Consider the following 20,460-nt stretch of genomic DNA (forward strand, 5'->3'; position numbering starts at 1 on the left):
GGGACAACCTGGGTTCAAACCCCACTTGAACAACATTTTAGTACATTCAATGGTTGGATGCCAACTGACTATCATATCAGGAAATGGATTATAATTTCTCTGATATGATTAAATCCCTCCTTAGACAAATTCCAGTTCAAGTTCTTTTTATTCATTTGTCATTTAACTACAATAAAAAAAAAATCACATAATTTATCTTTAAATTTACTTCATAAGCACATGCATTTAAATCTTAGCATTCTGCTAATTGCATTCAACTTTTCAGAATTCCCAACCACCTGTCTAGATAATGCGATGTCATTTCAGCTTTTCAACAAATCTGCAAGCACAGGAACTAAAGTCAGGTTTATACTCTGTATACAACATCAGTGTAGCGAGCCTGTAACCTGCAGAGCCATAAAAAAAAAAAAGGGTAATTCGTTCTGGTTCCAGGTTGAATTTAATCATTGTTCCGATCCACTGTGCTGATCCTGAAAGCTATTAGAAGGAACTGTGCTCTACTGTGAAGACTACCTTCTCTTGATCATAGATAATTTAGGAAGGGCTCATAAATCAATTACCATCGCCTAGACTTCTCCTGTGTAATGAATAATTTGAAAGTGTGAATGAAAAAAAATAACACATAGTGCCGCCTTTACACCGTAGAAAGGCTCACTGTCCGTAGGAGAGCGGAAATGTGAGCAGGAACAATACAATCCCATTATGGCTGTAACAAAAGGAAATAATAGTTGATAGGGTTTCTGAGCCATAGCGCCATGTGAGGTCATCAGGGGCCAGCGGTGTCGGGTCCTCGGAAAGCAAGTGAGACAAAAAGCAAACCGAAAAGTGAAAAACCGAGTTGGAATTTGCCACAGTCACTTCCTCACATGGAACCCTACTTCTCTGCTCCCATCGGCTTCATCCCTGCAGCCCTCCCCAATGTCGAGTCATCACATTTCTGCGGAAAATTTGATTTGCAGTACTACAAAGATGGATGACCCCCTTTTAACCTCTGCTACAGAAGCTCTTCGCCTTCTTCAAAACAGTAGCCAAGCCTTTTTGCCTTGGCTCTTTGAAGGCCTCTCATAGCTTATGTTTAAGTGCGATCAACTTTGAACATGCCCCTGTTCAATATCTTTTCCTTCAAGGGTGCTCAAAAGGCACTTGACAAGATGTAAAATGCAAAATGAATATCGCTCTGGTAACAGATTTTTTTTCCTTACTTGAGGATCTCACATTGACCTTGAAACGGGAGTTTTAGGGTAACAATACCTTGACCTGTTAAGTACATCTGATCCTAATCCTCCAATAACATGGCAGCAACATAGACATGGTAGAGGTAATTTTTTGGGGGCAGTTTCCATTAGGCTGTTGACTGTCTATGACCAGTATTTTTTTATTAAACAGGCTCATTAATTCATGTTTGGACAGGCGGGGCTGTGAATTTCAGACAATGCGCTCAATTCATTGGTGGGAGTGTTTTTATGTACAACGATCTCTCGGGTCCATCGCAATAAAATACAAAATACCCAATTTTACACTTAACTCATTTACTCCCAAAGACATATAAATATGTTCTATTTTAAATATTACCAAGACACATTTATATGTTTTTTATGTTTTTTTTATGCTAGAGCATACAGAAGGCTATGAACTGAAGCGAAGGCTTGAAGCAATGGTAGTTATTACAAAAATGGCCAGCAGGTGGCAGCAGAGTATAAGAGATCAACCAGGGTCCTGTTGCAAGAAGCTCTTTCCCCCACTGTTTTAAAAAGATTTATGAATAATGATGAAACTTAGCTATACTATTGTTCCATGTTTTATAGCAATAGAACACAATATTCTGCGGGCCTTGCTAATTCAGTCAAAATCCAGTAAAACAGCCGGGAACGAAGGTGGTTGCTTCAGTGAAAATGGCTGGAAGTGAATCAGTTAAATGGAGTGCACTTACAGGATGTAGCTGTTATCTTGATCATGTTTACTAACTCATATACACTTATCTCATTCAAACATTATCAGAGTATAGCCTACACGGACACATCTTATCAACACACGGAAATGTTAACATTTTTTATTTAAAATAAATTAAACCTTCAGGATTCTGCCCCGTACCCTGGCCAGTAGCAGAACAAAGGATATTTTTTCTTTTTGGTCCCATTTTAAATCTATCGACATTGCTACTAGCCTCATCTTAGCTCGTGCTACCTAAGCTAGTTTGCCTCTCAGGTCCGGCATCCAGTTTTGCCTAATCCTTTTCGTGTGTTGCTAGCATGCCATTAGCTTGCCAACAACGAGGCATTAACCAGATATAATTATTGCATCCATTGACACTAGCATGTCCTTTTATTCATAAATTGTTTATATTTTTTGTTGTAGCAAATAAATGCTTGGTGTGTGTGAACCCCTGAGACTGACTCACTGAATCCCTAGGGATTGATCAAACCCAGGTTAAGGGGCATTGAATTAGAAATTAAAACTTGTGGGTTTCTACCAATAAATTGGTTGGAGTTCTACTAATGACTCCATTTAACTAAAGTGATGTAATATACATTGATACTAATGATTCTTTTTGGAATTAATTGGAAAGTCTACATTTCTAAGGACTACACTGTGTTTTGGTAAACGGTATATTTTCGAATCAAGAGAGGCAGTGAATACGATTTTAAGAATATCACAACTCAAGGAAAATATATTGAGAGCACAAGAATGTGATTTTGGCGGGAAAAAGCACAACAAATATATCTATGTATACGAAGCCGTACTCTCGGGGAACACAATAGTGGATGGCGTACTCAAACTAAATAAATTATCACGGGAGCTATTTTTAAGCAGTTAAGTGTAAATGCGGTAATCCTGAGAGCTGGAGCTGCAAAGAGCCAACGAGACAGAAGCCACTTGGGGAATACAGCTATGTCGTTGTTCAAGTCTCTCTCCCCTACCCCGCTCTCTCCATCATCCTATCCCATCCTCTCTCTTTCTCTCTTTTTTAGGACATACACCCTCCTCATCCCGCATCTCCATCTTTTATTTCTCATGCTCTTTTTCATTTCCATCCCTCTTTTCTCCCTTTGCCTTTCATATGGTAAAAGCCTCTGTTTCGCTTTCCGAGTATTTTGCTTATCCCTGATCCCTCTTTGCGGACTATGCTGACTGTTGTGATAAACAATAACAGACCTTTAAAAAAAATCCTGGAGGGGAAACGTGGTATTGGGAGGGTTAGGGGGGGGGGGGGTCACTCAACATCATTGATATGTTGTGCACGCCGACGTATTTACGTCATCGGCTAGTCGGGGCAGCCTTAATACGATGACGTCATCAACATGTGCTACCGCGGTAAAACGGAGTCAAAATCTTTACCTTTGGCAAAATGTATACCTTATATTAAATATACCGTTTATATCGCCCAGCCCTAATTTTATACTTGTTATTAGTTGTTGATTAATCTCCATTCAGTAGGATTACGATTCGATTCGGTTTGATTCGGTGCAACGATTATTTGATTATTTGACAAATAGTCAACTGCCAAATTCATTTATAATTATTTTGATACTCCTGATAATCCTTTGAATATCTTGTTTAATTTAAAATGACCTAAATCTCATAATTTGACAATTTGCAAACATCTGCTTTTATTTTGGAAAACAGCGATCAACATTTTTGCATATGTAATGCTCCGTCAATACGTCATTGGCTTGGAGCGATGTTGTGAATGAACTGTAACCAATCACGTGAGTCACTGGCCGCATCGAGGATGGTGGGATTACTGTATGCAAATTGAATATGGCCATGTTTTTTCTCCTCTCCTCGTGATTGGCAACGTGGCGAACGGGGAGCGTGCACCCTGTAAATTGTACCAGCAACATAAAATCAATTTATAACGTTTTGGTACAAGCTATTTTTAGACCGATTCATTAGTTATAACGTTATATATACAGTTAAGCTACATATAACCTGTTTTGGACAGGTTTGTGAATAATTAGGGGTAGGTGAAATGAATGAAATTTGCGGTGACGATATTTTTGACGATACTGGTAATAATTACTGAACAATAGATTTGTGATTAGTGCTTCAGAATAATAGCACTTTTATCGCAGCACAATATTTAAGCCACGTTTTTTTCACAATTGAAATGTAAACAAAGTGCAAATATAGCAACCGTAATGGTATGAAATGGTAATAGAAACAGGCCAGGTAGTGTTTACCCTGCGAGGTCTAATTGTAATATAATTGCTTAAAGCACATAAAGCACATTTACTTAGCAAATACAAAAAAAACACAAACCTTTAGAATTCAGTGGCAAATTGCACGAGTCAACAAAGTCCATTATTTTCCCCTGTGCGGTTGATCCTCATGTTGTAGAGGAAAAATGAATTCACCGTAGCAGCCAGTGTGTGGCGTCATGCTTGTACATCGCATTGTTGAAAAATGTTTTTCCCTTGCGATTGTTTAAGCAGTGGTTATTTTGCCGTAACCGGCAACCCTCCTGCGAGCGTTATTTTGCCGTGAATGCCTCTAAATTGGTCAATGATCAGAGGAGCGAGAAAATGCCATAACTGCTTGTAGACATTACTAGCCGGTATGACACAATGTGTTTACGCAGCTGCATCAAGAGCACGTTAGCTTAACGGCTGGTTAGCATCACAAACTCACGTCAACGAGATGGCGAGTTGCCGGTCATGGTAAAATAAACACTGATAACTATTTATCTTGGCCAAACAATACGCGACTGCTTCAGTATTATCCAACCACCTTCTGATTTTTTTTCCCCATACGGAGTGCGTCAAATCAAGAGTGCTGCAATAATGAACTTTTGTTCACGCCAAACAACACGAGTTGTTTCAATGTCCTCCTCGTGTGTCTTTAGCCTGTGTATCCTCTTAACTTCAAGAGTTTTCCTGCACAATTTGCAAACAATTGTATTTTTTGCATCATATCTGACCTCTTGTAAACGAACAGCCTCCACACGACTAAGTTAGGTCACTCCCACTTTGCCGAAGACGCGCCAAAAACTGTCTCACACGCTCCGACATAGTTTTTGTGCAGCAGTAAACGATGTACGTATGTCCAAATGGACACAAAGACATACAATGTTACGCATTACCTCATCACATAAATTTTGCGATTGAAATTTTTTTGTCACCTATATATATATTAGGGCCTGGACTCTCTACTATATTTCAAGCCTACAGCTACTTCAGAATTCAGGACCAGAGGGTGGGAGCTCATTGCACCAGTTTTAAAATCGCTGCATTGCCTCCCCGTGTGCGTCAGAATTTATTTTAAGGTGATTTTATTTGTTTGTAGATGTCTTAATGGTCTTGGGCCATCTTATTTATCTGACCTGCTTTTACCGTATTACCCCTCACGGCTCCTGAGGTCCTCTGGCAGCGGCCTTTTAACTGTTCCTGGGGTGAAGACCAAAACACACGGTGAGGCTGCATTCAGCTACTATGCTCCTCAGACTATTTATGTTTTTAAGAGGATGCTCAAGACACACCTTTTTAGTCTGGCATTTAAATTATTATTTTTTTACCCCATTTTTTTCTTTCTTTCTTTAAAATTATATTGTCTTTTAGCTTTCTTTTTGCCTTTTATTCTGTTTTCTTAGAATGTTTAACTGTTTTCTTTTAGCGTTTTTATTTGGTTTTGTTGTTTAGCTCCAGTGTTTCCTCATGGGGGAGCCTCCGCACTGGGAGGGATAGCTGGTCTTTTCCTGCGGCTGGGCGGTCGTCCCGGGGGTCCCTTCCCGGAAAAAAAATAATTATATATATATATATATATATATATATATATATATATATATATATATATATATATATATATATATATATTAAATTTGACCAAAATAGTATATATAGTGGACATTCAGTTGCCGCATTGTTCTACCTACAGAAGAGTAGATTTTTTTTTTTAAGTTTCAAATAACTTACCTTAACTCATTCAAACTCAAAAACGTATATACATTTTTCTTAATATTTTGTCCTGCACTCCCAAAAACATACTTATACATTTTTTATATAATTTTTATGCTAGAGCATACAAAAGGCTTTGATGTAGCCTCTGACCTGAAGAGGTCGCTTAAAGCAAGTTATAGTTATTACAAAAAACGGCCAGCAGGTGGCAACAGAGTATAAGAGATCAACCAGGGCCAAGTTGCAACCAGCTCTTTTCCCCAGTATTTTGGACAGGTTTGTGAACAATGATGAAACTTAGCTATATTCTAATGCTAATTGATGCAAAACGGAAACAGATAGAAATATACTTTTTTCTGATGAAATAAGAGACTCTAATCTTTATTTTGGTAGGTTCCATGTTTTTATAACAATAGAACAATATTCTGTGGACGTTGGGAAATCTGTCAAAATCCAGAAAAACAGCTGGAGCGAAAGGGGTTGCTTCAGTAAAAATGGCTGGGAGCGAACGAGTCAAATAGAATATCACGTTGCATTTTGGCCAATGGTAGAACTGGGTCAGATATTGCACACTTTGGGGTTGTAAAACTGTAGTAAAGAGTCCTAATCTTAAATGCAGGATGGGTTAACCTTCATGCTATTTGCTACAGTAGCCAAGTGAAGTAAAACAATAATTATTCCATTCATAATAATATGCTTTTGTACCTATATATCTATCTCTGGCATCAGTGACAGAAAATTAAGAAGTGTACAGTATTTATAATTTTTTAAGAATGTCTCCAGTCCCAAGTTATTCTGAGTCCAGATTTAGGAGTGTGCAATCCAATCCTAACTTTATCTAAAGTGCGCGTTTAAAGCAAAACGGTTAACCAAAAGTGTTGTACACGGGAGTGAATGTAAAACTCATGATGTTTGGATCTAATTAAAAAAGGTTTACATTTTTGGCCAAAAATACAATATCTGCAGTGAAGAATTGTGATGGCAAGATCATGCTGTTGGTTAAAGATCACAAATGTTTAACAAAAGTTTTCAATTCATTTGACTTGGTCTCTTCTTTTATGTCACAACAACCTGGTATTTGAACAAGCTTTTTATATCCACCGTATCAGTCCAAAAGAACATTCTCACTAGAGCAGCCTAATGAAATTAATTTACACAAATTCCACTTTTGTCAGTCTCAGGTAAAGTGTAAACAAGTTATTATTTTTAAATCAAATACGCAGTCAACTGATACTGATTTGTTCAAAAGTTGTTTTAGAGTCATACATTTTTGCGTTCAAAGTTGCAGCCAACTAAATCTGTAACGACATCTTAGAAATATAATACAATCATCCGGAGCCATATCGACACAAAACCTCCTCCACATAGAAGTACACAGGAATATAAGCGCATAAACACCAGCGCACATGCTCCGCCATAAACCTGGTGTCTTTTTAATGTTCCACTTTTGGCTCCGTTAAGCCCCGAAGGACACGTCTGCACTGTCAGGAGAGCTATACTGCAAAACAGTGCAGCACAGTTAAGAAATGGTACTGAGATGTGTGTGCCAGTTCCCTGCTGCGCAACTAAAAGCACAAAAATATGGAAGTCACAATGTTTGCGTGCGTGTGTGTGCGTAGGCTTATGTGGGTGGAAAAAGTAGCAAAGAAACTAAAATACACACGAGACCCACCATACATATGCTTCTCTGTGCATAGATTTCGATTTTATTTTTATTTTTTGCACTTTCTGGGTTAAGCTGGTGAGAGCATTGTCTTTCAGGTTAGAAACATGTGTTTGTGCCTATGTGGGCGCGTGACTTGCTTCCCAGCAAATGGAAGCGGCTCCTCTAATGTTTTTTCAATTACGTCACTGGAGTCCATGCAGGAGATTGACGCGCAAAGTACATTTTCAAGGTGCTGTTGTTATATTTAGGGTTAAAACCAGACATATGAACAGGGGGGGGGGGGGGGGGTTATCCAACCTGCACCTTAATTTAGACCTGCTTTTAGCGGGTCTAGAGACTAGTCTGGGGCACTGGGGGAATAAAAGAAAACACATTGCACGGCACGAAAATGAAGATGTGCCTATTTTTGTGCTGAGCGCTTTATGAAAACAGAGCCCACAGTGTGCCAAGCGGCCCCTGCAATTGGCTCATTTAACATCAATTACAGCATATTCGTCGATATCTAAATTGTGTCCCCTCATCTTATATTCTTTCATCTGCTGAGGCTCTCATGCATGTTTTAAATTGAAAAATGTCAGTCAGTAAGATATTTATATCTTAGTCTGTTCCAATTTATTCAGCAGATTATAGTAATTATGTAAAATCATAGTCATATACAGCAACAGAGTAATTTACACTTAGCATAATAAAAGCTAAATGATGTGCCCTTTTTTTATACACTGCTGTATAACATTGGTTGTGAAAACGTCAACTTTTATTGATTTTACATTTTATAGCAGCAATAATCGCTCATAATATATCATTGCGTTCATCTATGTACTGACTTTGCAGGCTATCCTTGATATTGATATGCAGAGCCTGTGTAAAGAAGTGTTGGAGGTGTGCGTGTGTGTAGAAGCGGTAACCCAGAGAAACGTCGTGAAGCTGACATTTGTAAGAAATATTGCTTGTTCTTGTTCACCACCACTGCAAAATAATGTGCGTGTGTGTCTGGGTGTGTGTGTGTATAAGAATGCAAACAAAGTAGAAAATTACGATTCACATCACACAATTACTGTTTGGAGAACAGTGTAAATGTGTGGCCTCTTCACTCTGCAGCTGACAAAGCAAACCTTCCTTGAAATGAAGATGTAGACAAGAAAGGCTTGAGGCAGTATTCCAATGCCGCTTTTCCATCGTATGGTACCTACTCTGCTCAGCAAGCACAACATTCAAGCACCAGGGATGTAACGATATTCAAACATCACAATACGATATTATCACGATATTGTGGGGAGGTTGGTGGTACAAAAAAAGGTCACAATATTGTAAAAATAAAAATAAAAATAGCTCATACTAAAAAAAAAAAAAAACCACAATATTGTGCTTTTGTACATTACAACAATGAAAAATATCATAAAAATACTCTAACTATTATGTATAAAATATATATAAATATATATATTGAGGCACTTGCTAATGCAAGCTCACATTGAGTTCCTACACATATTGACTCTGTTCACAAGTATATAACGTTCCCCTTCATCTGACGATTAGCGTGGATTTTTAACATGGAAGGGCCAAAACATGCCTTGTGAAAATTAAACTGTTGTTTTGTATAATGTAACCCTAAAAATTGGGCCACTTTGGATTAAACACCCCCCGCGCGCGCACGCAAAAAAAAGGGTAATTTTGTTCAAGGCAATCCAGAAAATTGGGTTGTTTTGTAAAAAAACAACACCAATAATTCTGTTGTTTTGTATGAGACAATCCCAAAAATTGGGTCATTTTGTACAAGGCAACCCCAAAAATTGGATCAGTTTGGATAAAACCACCCGGAAATTGGGTAATTTTTTACAAGGCAACCCAGAAAATTTGAACAAGACATCCTCCATTAATTGGGTCTTTTTGTATAAGACAACCGAAAAAAATGGCTTGTTTTGTACAAGGCAACACCAAAAATTGGGTCGTTTTATAATAAACAACCCCAAAAAAATGTTGTAGTTTTGTAAAAGATGAGGTTGTTTTCTACAAGACAAGCCCAAATATTGGGTTGCTACCAACCCAAAAACTTGGGTCGTTTTGTACAAGGCAGCCCAAAACATTGGGTCATTTTCTGCAAGACAACCCAGAAAGTAGTGGATCGGTCCTTCTTTTTTTTGTTTTACCCAAAGTGGGATGATTTTTCTTCAACTGTTTTTAGAGCGTAGTTACGGATTCAATATAATTTTAGCTAGTTTCTTCATAATGCTTTATTAACCTTTACAGAAACTCTAAATTTAATTTAGGGTACCTGTGGCAGAAACCCGACATTGGGCGGTGGTCTAGTGCAGATTTTCATGCTGATCAGCAGCCCCAAAGAAATCTGTCTCAATCTGCATCTTTAGTGACAATGTAGTTTGTCCAAGTGGTGTTGCCGTAGCACTCTGGCTGCAGATGGCATTGTGACATTGTGTGCCATTGCGACAAACGGGAAGCTGTTATTAAGGCTGACATGCAGACAGCGCAAACGGTGGCCTGTCAAATTTTGCAGGAAGGACTTAAACAGAAATGTGAGTTGGAGCGCAGTGAAAGAATAGATGGTGACTCAGGTAAAGGAATTCAATCCACAGTCTGTCCAGGGCCTTTAATGTTTATCCTCACAAGGGGTGATCCCGGTATTGGTTGCCAATCAATCACAGGGCACACAGGGCAATGAACCAATAATGCAATAGTGTTGAAATGTGGGAGGAAGTCATAGTACTTACTTGGTGAAATAAATCTCATTCAAACCCAAAAACATATAAATATGTTTTTTAATAAAAACGGATTTACTGTATACATTTTTTATGCTAGAGCATACAGAAGGCTTTGATACAGCTTTTGACCTGATGAGGTTGCTTAAAGCAATGGTAGTTATTACAAAAAACGGCCAGCAAATCAGCCGTGTTGCAACAAGCTCTTTTCCACAGTGTTTTCAATAGGTTTGTGTATAGTGATGAAACTTAGCTATATTCTAACGCTAATTGCTGCAAAACGGAAACAGATACGAATATACTTTTTTCTGATGCAAGAAAAGACTCTAATATTTATTTTGGTATGCTCCATGTTTTTATTGCACTAGAACAGAATATTCTGTGCATCTTGCAAAATCTGTCAAAATCCAGTAAACAGCCGGGAGCAGTGAAAATGGCTGGGAGTGAATGAGTTAAATAAATACAGAAATTGGAGAATGAAAGTAGCAATAACGCTCTTAAAGAGTTACTTTACAAAAACATAGCGTGATGGTAATGTAAATAAAATGTGCGCAGCTCATATTTTGGATGCTATTGCTAAGAGAATGAATCTCTTTGTTGTCATCCGAGTTTGAAATCATGTCACTTATATCCGTCCGCTTCATTTGTTCCACTCATCCTCCTGTCTTTACATTTGAAACACTTGTCAAGCGCTCGTGTCTTTGTGTTTTTATGGACACGCTGGCGCTTTTGCTGCAGAAGCACAAAGATGCCGGACGCATTGATTTACTATGTGCTATTTTATAATTATGTCCCCCTTGCTTTTTTCTCTCTCTCTCTTTCTCTCTTTTATCCCGTTTCTCTTATCTCTCCGCTCTCTCTTCTAATTTTCTAATTCCATCCCATGATCCATTTTTATGCCTCACTGTGCCCATGCTAATTATCTCAAGCCCCTTCTTTTTTGCCTGTTTGATCTCAAATTCCAAATTTCCTCTCTCATCTACGTCACTTTCTCAGTTTCACTTCCACCCCCCGCGTTTTTTTCACCCCTCCTTTTTTGTTCTCAACATTTGTTTCTTTCCATTTCACACAGTTTCAACAATACCCTTTTCTTACGTGTGTTTTTTTCCCTTGTGCAGGCTCACTGGAATGTGCCCCATCTTCACCATAAGCCCACTGAACACTCATGGAGGTACGCAAATGACCACCACCTTGGCAACCTAAAACCAGACCACCTGTATGTGAAATCCCCGGACCTCTTCCTGGACTTTGTACAGCTCTCTGTCAATTCATCCACGGGAAGATTGGACACAATCACACACATTTTTCCCAGCCACTCCTCCCACAAGTTTCAAGCTGATCTTTTCCTTGCAGTCTGGAATCTGACCAACAGTTTCCATTACATAAATCCAATATCAGATTATTACATCTCTTGATAATTCTTAAAAATCAAATTGACTGCAAAGCAATGAGAGCTCAAATCATTAAAACAGCCTCACGATAATATGCTGCTTTATGTATTATGGCTGACTATAACTCATCCCAAAAGGCAATTTTACTCTTACAGTAACACCTTAAAGCCACTCCTTAAGACTGCCACTCAATCTTCACTGTAGCACTTGAAGGTTTATGTTCTCTTGTGGGAAGGCTGCTCCTAATCCAACTTAAAGCTTTTGTCAAGTGGCAAGACAATTACTGTTCATAAATCCTCCATTCTTCCTCTAATTGTATCCTAATAACCACAAAAGGGAGACACACTTTACACAACCTCTTTCCTCCCTCTATTTGTTCATACAGTAGATGCTGTAGTGTAAGCAGTGTTTGACAAAACCTGATGTCCATCTTCCAGTATTTATTTTATGCACTCAGAAAAAAAAAATCTCCAAAGTAATTCCACCATAAAATTGTTAATAAGTGAACAGAAAATATTTTAGCCAACGTAACAAATTAGATGCCGCCATACAAATAAATAAAGAGAAGTTAACCAAAGGATACTAATTGCAAGTAAAATTAAGCAAATCTAACACTACCGCCCCCGCATTTTGCAGTTGGGTGACAAAACGTAGACTCGATTTTAGACTCGGTAAAACCACGTCTAACGTCTGGCGCACGTGAGGCGCAGGCAGACAGATTCTGAGCTCCGCTGACGTGTGTGCTGGATGTTCTTGTATTTTATTCATGAGTATGACAACAGCGTGGGACAACCCCTGTCGAACCCTATAATGTGATTATTTCCTCAAAATGTAATAACATTTGCACTTGTATAAAAAAATAATAAAACCCAATAATGTAATAATTTTACCATTAATGTAATAAAAATCATTTTCAGGAAATGATTACATTATAGGGTGCCACATGTCCTGTTACTACAACAACACAAAAATTCTGATATATAAAGCATCTTTAAATAATAAAAGAATTTCACTGTAATACTTAGCACTCCCAGAAGTCTTTGCAGTAGAACAGGTCTAATCAAATTGGCGGAGCTTACTTTGATTAACTTTCTGCAGAGTTTGTTTAACTATAAATCACTCCAACACTGACCTCCTTTTAAATATAACACAGTTTTTATAATAAAAAAAACAAACCAATAACACTTTGGGGGTTGAATTCAACTATGAAACATTTAACATCAACATTTTGACTCTTCAAATTTGTGCTGTGAATTTATATAACAGACTTAGATTCTCAAAACACAAAATGTAGAACTTTGGACTGAAAATGAACATATATACTGTATTACATCATTGGTCAAGTTTTACATGATCAGTTTTAAGAAAAAGAGCCCACCTGAAAATGTAATAAGAGATTTATTACATAATAATAACAATAATAATAATAACAGTCAGAATTTTTATTATTACATTATTGGTGAAATTATTACATTATTGGGGTTTGTTAATTTTTTAAGTTAAGTGAAAATATAACATTTTCACAAAACTATTACATTATAAGGTACTACAATCCCTCTGAATCATTGTAGACCAACCACCCTTATTTTAATGCAAATGAGGGATGCCACTACGGTTGGGCGAGAGTCGGCTCCATACCATCCCAAAACAGCGCACAAAGGGGTAAACAACCCTTTCTAGCTCTGCCCATCTATGAAAATACCAAAAGAAAGGAAAGAGTTAAACTGCGCTTTGCAAAAGTGGAACCCAAGGCGTCTATTACGTTGATACCGGATGGGGCAACAATTTGAGGACACTTTGTTATATTTGTTGTCCAGTATTTAACTCATTTGTATTTGTATAGCATTCAAAATAGGCTTATAGTGACATTCCATCTACAGGTCTACTATTCCTATTATTTTGTTTTCAGCCAACTGTCAGGTTCAGTCAACCTAGAACATTTAATAAACAATGCTCGTGGGGAGAACGGACAGATTACAGGCTCCTACCCGTTCTGGACACACTTCGCCGTTCTCTTTTGATTGGATGTTCCCTAGTTACATAGCAGTTGCTGTTCTAAAGGGAGGGGGAACACAAAACAGCAACCTCAAAGCAGTTACAGATATAAATCTTCGTGCAGATAATAATGTAGACATGTTTTTCTTCAGCACTGAACGTTTCAAAGTCAAAGCTTCAACAGTTCAATCGCAAAATGTTCCAGTAGCCACAGTTCTTGTTTTTGAAGATGGGGCAGCAGGAGTCATACTACCTTTTACTTTCTTCACAGAATAAATGTTTCACAATACTTCAAGAGAAAACGTGGGATAAATGTATGTACATTCATCCTAACACCAACAGAGCTAGTTTTGACAATTTTGTTTTTGTTTACCAGGTTGTTGTCACGTAAACTTCTACTTAATGAGGAAACAACTCATTTGGGACATTTAGAATGAACATTTGTCATTGTGAAAATGAAGTAGATGAAAAACAAACCACAGGATGGACCATGAGAAGGAAATTCCCGAGGTGTCCCCAAAACCCTCGTCCAAGTCGGTAAATAGCTTTGGCAACTAACTCTTAAGTTTTGACTGAAGCTGAACCGAGGGATGCTCTGACTTCCAATTCTTTGCCGTTAACGAGGAGCGAGGACGACAAAAGACATCACAGGTATCCTTTTTTCTTGACACGTCTCCGTATGGCTCGGCTTTATTTATTGTTTTGTCAGTTTTTCTATTTTTAGTTGAGCTATAGTGAAAATACTAAGGATGGGAAACAAACTTTGACAGCTGTGTCTGACATTGAAATGTCTGTTTTGTCATACTGATATGAAGCCAATCTCTCTTATGTGAATGATGGCCACTCACTGTTATATTCTGGTGTATCTTCTTTACTAACCCGTAAAGCACACGTCTGTCATGAAACCAAAACAGCTGTGTCTTCTCTGTGCGTGAGTGTACATTCATTATATGTAGCAAACAGTGTAACTACTTCTAAATAGCAATCGCAAATATTGATGTACTGGAATGATGTTTATATAAAAAATAAATAAAACATTTCCTCTCTGCCCATGGGAATAATTGTATTTTAACGGGATTGCATTTGTGGACAGGTTGCTCTGTGTCCGCTCATTCATTGTTGGGATATAGCAGCTGCAAACTAATACGGCAAATACCTGCTAGCTGATTGAACAGTATTGATCAGAGCTTTAGGACATACAGTCCTCAAGGATTACAAATAGCCTCAAGGTATGTGGGTATGTGTTTCTGTCACACAGTGGATGGATTTATTTAGGATCAAACACAAGTGGCTATTCCATGTTCTGGTTGTCTTGCAAGTCGTTTCTCTCACCTGAACAGACCTTGTCACTTCGTGCAAATGAGCCTTTTGCTTCCTGAAAGAATGATTCTATTCATTGGTAGGGTGTGCCTCTAATGTTGTAGGGGATAAATAATAAATAAATAATACATTAACTGATGAAGTCTGTTTTTATATATATATATATATATATATATATATTTATACATAATTACATTATATTATTTATATATATATATATATATATATATATATATATATATAATTATTATATGTATAATGAATAATAATTCTATATATAATTAGTATTAATATTTAATATTATTATTTAAATATTTTATATATTTATTTTTCCAAGTCAATCTGACAAAAAGTCTACATGGGCCATATTTTCCTTTGTCAGTCCTTAAAAGGACTAAAATTGTGGGCTAGGTGCGGTGCCAGGGGGGACACCTGTAACCCAGGGGAACATGTTTTGTTTGTTTTTTGCTATACTAAAATAAAGCATAATTGCACATTCACTACAGTAGATTGGAGCGGTACACTTTAAATTATTTCTGTTACAGACCAATTAAAACAATATTAATATTTTTTTTATTTTTGTTAATAAGGAGACAATGTTATGCAAGGTTGTAAATGATACTATAAATAAATAAATGAGATAAATGATACTATTTATAGTCACTGCAGCGAGTTGGGGGGAGCTAAATGTTTTCTTGTTCCTGGGTGGTCGGAACAAAAAATTATTTTCAAGCACTATCACTTACGCACTTTACTGCTTGTTACCCCAAAATGTGAGCAGAGGTGATCCTGAGGAAGCGCCAGAGCGAGAGAATGTGCCTGATAAGGAAGCTGAACTCCTTCTCTGACAGCAACAAGATTCTACTTTGATTCTTTCCCGCCTCCATCGAGCCTGTCATGTCTTTCTCGATGGTCTGCTGTTACCATTCCGTCAAGCAGCAGGAGAGCAACCACCTGCACACCGCTTGGAAGCACAACACCGTGGAAAAGGGAATATTTACCAAAATATATTTTTAATTGCCATCTCAAAATGAATTGTATGTAGTGTGTACTGTCATGTTTGAAGGAAAAAGAAAATTTTCTCTCTCAGTTGAAATTGATGTTACACACAGGAGATCGTCCACAGCCTTGCATAACGCGGTGCAAAGAAAGTGACAGTGCATTTGGACGCTGAAGCAGCAAAAGGTCAGGTCATAAACAACCGTAAATATGTATTTTGTTTATTATTTGTGTTTTTTTATGTGTGTTTCACTTGCCCAGAGCCACTTACTACATACTGCCTCATACCATATTGTACCAATTGTGACTCATAATAAACTTAAATGAAATTAAATCAGTCACAGGAATGTGGAGCAAAAGGATTGCTCAGACAGGTTCATTTGAACACATTGTTTTTGTTGATGCGGTTTGTAGTTTTATTAATTATCAATGTACTCCAATGTGCACTAGATGGTACAATAAACCTGTGTAACAAGCTGCTGCCTTTCATACACTACAGTTATGACTCTCTTACAGGTAATTTTTGTTCTTTCTATCAGAAGTGTCATTTTAGTTCAGGGCCTGCATCCACCCCAATTTAATGTCATGTATATTTTTGGCCTAAACTACAAATAGGCACAATTCCAAATATTTCAATTTTTTTGGTGCAAATAATTACAAGAAAATGTTTTGTTTTTTTATTATTGTTGCAAATCATAAGAGCAATTTGAAATTTAGGAACAAAACACGAGTGCAATATTCAGTGTCTTAATTTATTTTTACAGGAGGTATTAATTTCAAGGCTGTGCATTAATACCAGGTGTCAAATTTGTAAGTGATCGTCAGTCAGTGCACCCACAAGTGGACCAAATTAGCACAACAGTTAAGTTTTTTGCAAAATTGCAGTTGTGTTCTATCACTATGGGCCAAATTGGACCCTCTGATGGGCCAGTTCTTGCCCACTGGCTTTATATTTGACACCAATGATTTATATTGAGTTGAAGAACAATGACAAATAGTGGTAAGGGCCTGAAATATCCAGAGTCCGATATCAGACTTTTACTTGAATCAATAGCAAGGACTAAATGTTATGTCGAGTATTTCTAAACTATTGTTTATGTACATGACTAACACACAAGACTAGACATTTTTGACAGTACAGCGGTGATAGGAAATATTAATGTAGACAGGCAACAGGATCTTATTTAAATAATTTAGTGGTGATGTTTGCACAGTCAGATACTATTTGAAGTCATTTTAAGAAACAAAACATTGAGAAAGGTGAGTGATTCTATGAAAATGGTGATTTGTAAATCAGGGCTAAAATATGTGCTTGCTGTTGAAAACCATAACAATTCTCATTGTTTTATTGAAATGGTCAGAGAGGTATGACCAGTGTATATATGTGTATATATATATATATATATATATATGTATATATATATATATATGCCCTGCGATTGGCTGGCAACCAGTTCAGGGTGTACCCCGCCTACTGCCCGAAGCCAGCTGGGATAGGCTCCATCACACCTCGCGACCCTTGTGAGGACAAGTGGTTAAGAAGATGAAGATATATATACATCCATTATCTTAACAAGGGGCGCTGGAGCCTATCCCAGCTGGCTTCGGGCAGTGGGCGGGGTACACCCTGAACTGGTTGCCAGCCAATCGCAGGGCATATATATATATATATATATATATATACTAGTGATGCACCGAATATTCGGCTACCGAAAATGTTCGTCCAGAAATGGCAAAAATATGCATTTTCGGCATTGGGCCGAAATAAAATTCAAGCCGAAAGAATATGGCCGAAAGAGGATGTTGTGGTGACGCAAGCAAAAAAAACTAATACAAAACCAGCTGCAAGCAAGTTTCTGTTTGAATTAAACACCAAACACGGGAGTGAGTGTCGCTGGCAGCTTCATTGTGCACACCGGAGAAGGAGAGGGTGCTTTCTGGTGGCCATGCTAAATACTTTAGCTAATGTTAGCACTATTGCTATCAACAGTTTTAAACAAGTAAACACCACTATCTCCGGGACCGGGTGACTACAGATCTGTACAGGTTGTGTGTGACTTTGCAGTACGTTCCCAAAGCCGATTAGCTGGTGCGAAGAAATTCGTTTTTTTTTAAACATTGGTGAATATGTGAATGTGCCGCACCGTGTCCCGCTCCGAATAGCCTACAAATGCGTCATCTGCACGGCACCGCACGCATCCGTGCCCGCCGGTGCGAAGTACTGTACATTGACTATAAAGTGCAATTGCACCGCCAGAAAATGCTTAGTTGCTCACCCGCATTTGGTGTTTAATGTACCATTCGCCAACATGTTTCTGATGTCTGTGGTGTGGACGCATTTCAATGTATATTGTGCTTTGTTAAAATGCCCGTGCTAAATAGGCCTTCATATTTCATAATGATATTATAATTTTAATTAATTATAATAAAGGCAATGATAATAAAACATTTGAATAATTTTTTCGGTTTTTGGCCAAGCATTTCTCATTTTGGGTTTTCGGTTTCGGACCCAAAAAATATTTTCGGTGTACCCCTAATATATATATATATATATATATATATATATATATATATATATATGTGTGTGTGTGTGTATGTGTCTCTATGTATGTATAAAACAAAAATAGAACAAATTTAAAAAAAAATAGACTATAACAAAGCAATTTCGGGGAAAAAACAACTAATTACTAATAACAAACCTGCTCTAAAAATTAATTAAAAGTAACATAATTTTAAAGTTATTATTATTATTATTATTTCCAATTACAGACATTTACAGTGTAACGTCTGGTTGCCAAAAAGCTGTGTGTTTGTTTTTTTGTATTTACATCAAAGTTTATTATGCGGAGAAGTATGAATTTACTACGTAGTGAACGTGTTGGCCTTAACATTAGTGTCCCTTTTCCTTCATTTCAGAAGCTACCTACACAAAAGATCGTGTGATTAATGCTTAAATAAAAGGAATATTCCACCGAAGTAAGAAATTGAAGACATGCAGGGGTGCTTTTTAAAGAGCTGGAGCTCACAGCATGTGTACGTGCCTGCTGTGGTGGGGTGAGAAATGTGAGGGATGAAGAAAAAGTGCGATATGACAGAAAATCGCTAACGTTCAGTCCCCCTGCCTGCTTTCCTCTCTGGAGACGTGCAACACACACTTTCAGCACTCTCTTTTCCATGTTTGCTATTTGTCCTTGCATGCATGTGTGAAATTTCCCTCCTCTCAATTTATCCTTTGCCCTCTTTTCTGACCTTTTCAGTTTTCAGTGCATTTGTTTTATCCATCACTCTTTCCTTGCCCAGTGCATGCTAAGTCTAACATCACAACAATCAATGTGACTCACTTGTAGCAGTTTAGCTTAGTCTGCATCTTAATATGACGGTATTTGATTTCATTCTTATATTGTTCATACACTCACATTCATTTGTTATGTTAATGATCCAGAACGAGAGCTGTAAAAATTAGTGTACACTGATAAAGGCATGACTTTAACAATATGTTAATATATCACTGTCAATACTGTGCAAATATTATCTATCATTAAACATATAATAAATATTGGAAACGACCTTAGCGATGCAGTGCAGATCGACACCACTGCAAATTTAATTCACCAAAATAAACTTGACCTTTATGGGGAGAGATTTGTCTCAAAGTTATTCCCACAACCATATCCATGATTTTCCAAATGTGACCGTAATTTGTTTCCCTCAAACTTGCTTTGACTTGTCATGGTGGAAAACGTTGGCACTGTGTGATTTTTTTCTAAAAACTAAATGTGCGTGCCCGTCAGTTCACAAACACACATTCAACAATTCACAAGCCGAATTGAATATTGTAAATGGTAAGTCATGACAAAGGCACAAAAATGTTTTAAAAAAACAACAAAAAACACATGTAAATATTTGTGGAACTAAAAAGACACGTGAAAATCTCAGATATATTTGTGGATCTGAAAAGCACCTGAACATTTCAGATACTTATGAATGTCAGATATATTTGTAGATATGAAAAACATGAAAGTCACAGATATATTTGTTGATCTGAAAAATTAAAAAAAATTATAGATACATTTGTGGATTGGAAAAATGTCAAAATTACGGATATGTTTGTGGATCTGAAAAACATGACAATCGCGGATATTTTTGTGGATCTAAAAACACATGAAAATTACGGATATATTAGTGGATCTGAAAAGCACGTGAAAATCGCAGATATATTTGTAGATCTGAAAAACATGGATTTACAATGTTTGCTTCTGAGAACACGTGAAAATCACGGATGTACTTGTAGGGCTGAAAAACATGGAAAAATCCCAAATGTTTGTGTGAATAACTGTGAGGCCAATCTCTCCCCATAATCCTCAGTGTCAATCAAATCTGAGTCTGATACACGTTGATGTTGTGTTTTTCCTTATGTGATTGATTTTCCCACAAAATAACACAAAACGAACAATTTCATTACCAATATAACCTTCTGTTCTTGC

The 20,460-nt window shown here is 37.3% G+C and overlaps 1 protein-coding gene across 4 annotated transcripts in view; it reads left to right on the forward strand.

The window, feature by feature from the left end:
* The window catches only part of samd12 (sterile alpha motif domain containing 12), a 125,195-nt gene extending 110,490 nt beyond the window's left edge, over positions 1-14,705 (forward strand). For 3 of the 4 annotated variants that reach the window (XM_086063461.1, XM_086063460.1, XM_086063458.1), the window contains one exon: positions 11,390-14,705. In XM_086063461.1, the coding sequence (XP_085919587.1) occupies positions 11,390-11,421 (32 nt within the window). In that variant the 3' untranslated portion in view covers positions 11,422-14,705. The remainder of the gene's footprint in view (positions 1-11,389) is intronic. The other variant, XM_086063459.1, reaches the window with a different exon arrangement.
* Positions 14,706-20,460: the final 5,755 nt, after the last annotated feature.

This window comes from Leptonotus elevatus, chromosome 19 (genome assembly GCF_054856555.1).
Source record: "Leptonotus elevatus isolate MCC_2025b chromosome 19, RoL_Lele_1.0, whole genome shotgun sequence".
Lineage (NCBI taxonomy): Eukaryota > Metazoa > Chordata > Actinopteri > Syngnathiformes > Syngnathidae > Leptonotus > Leptonotus elevatus.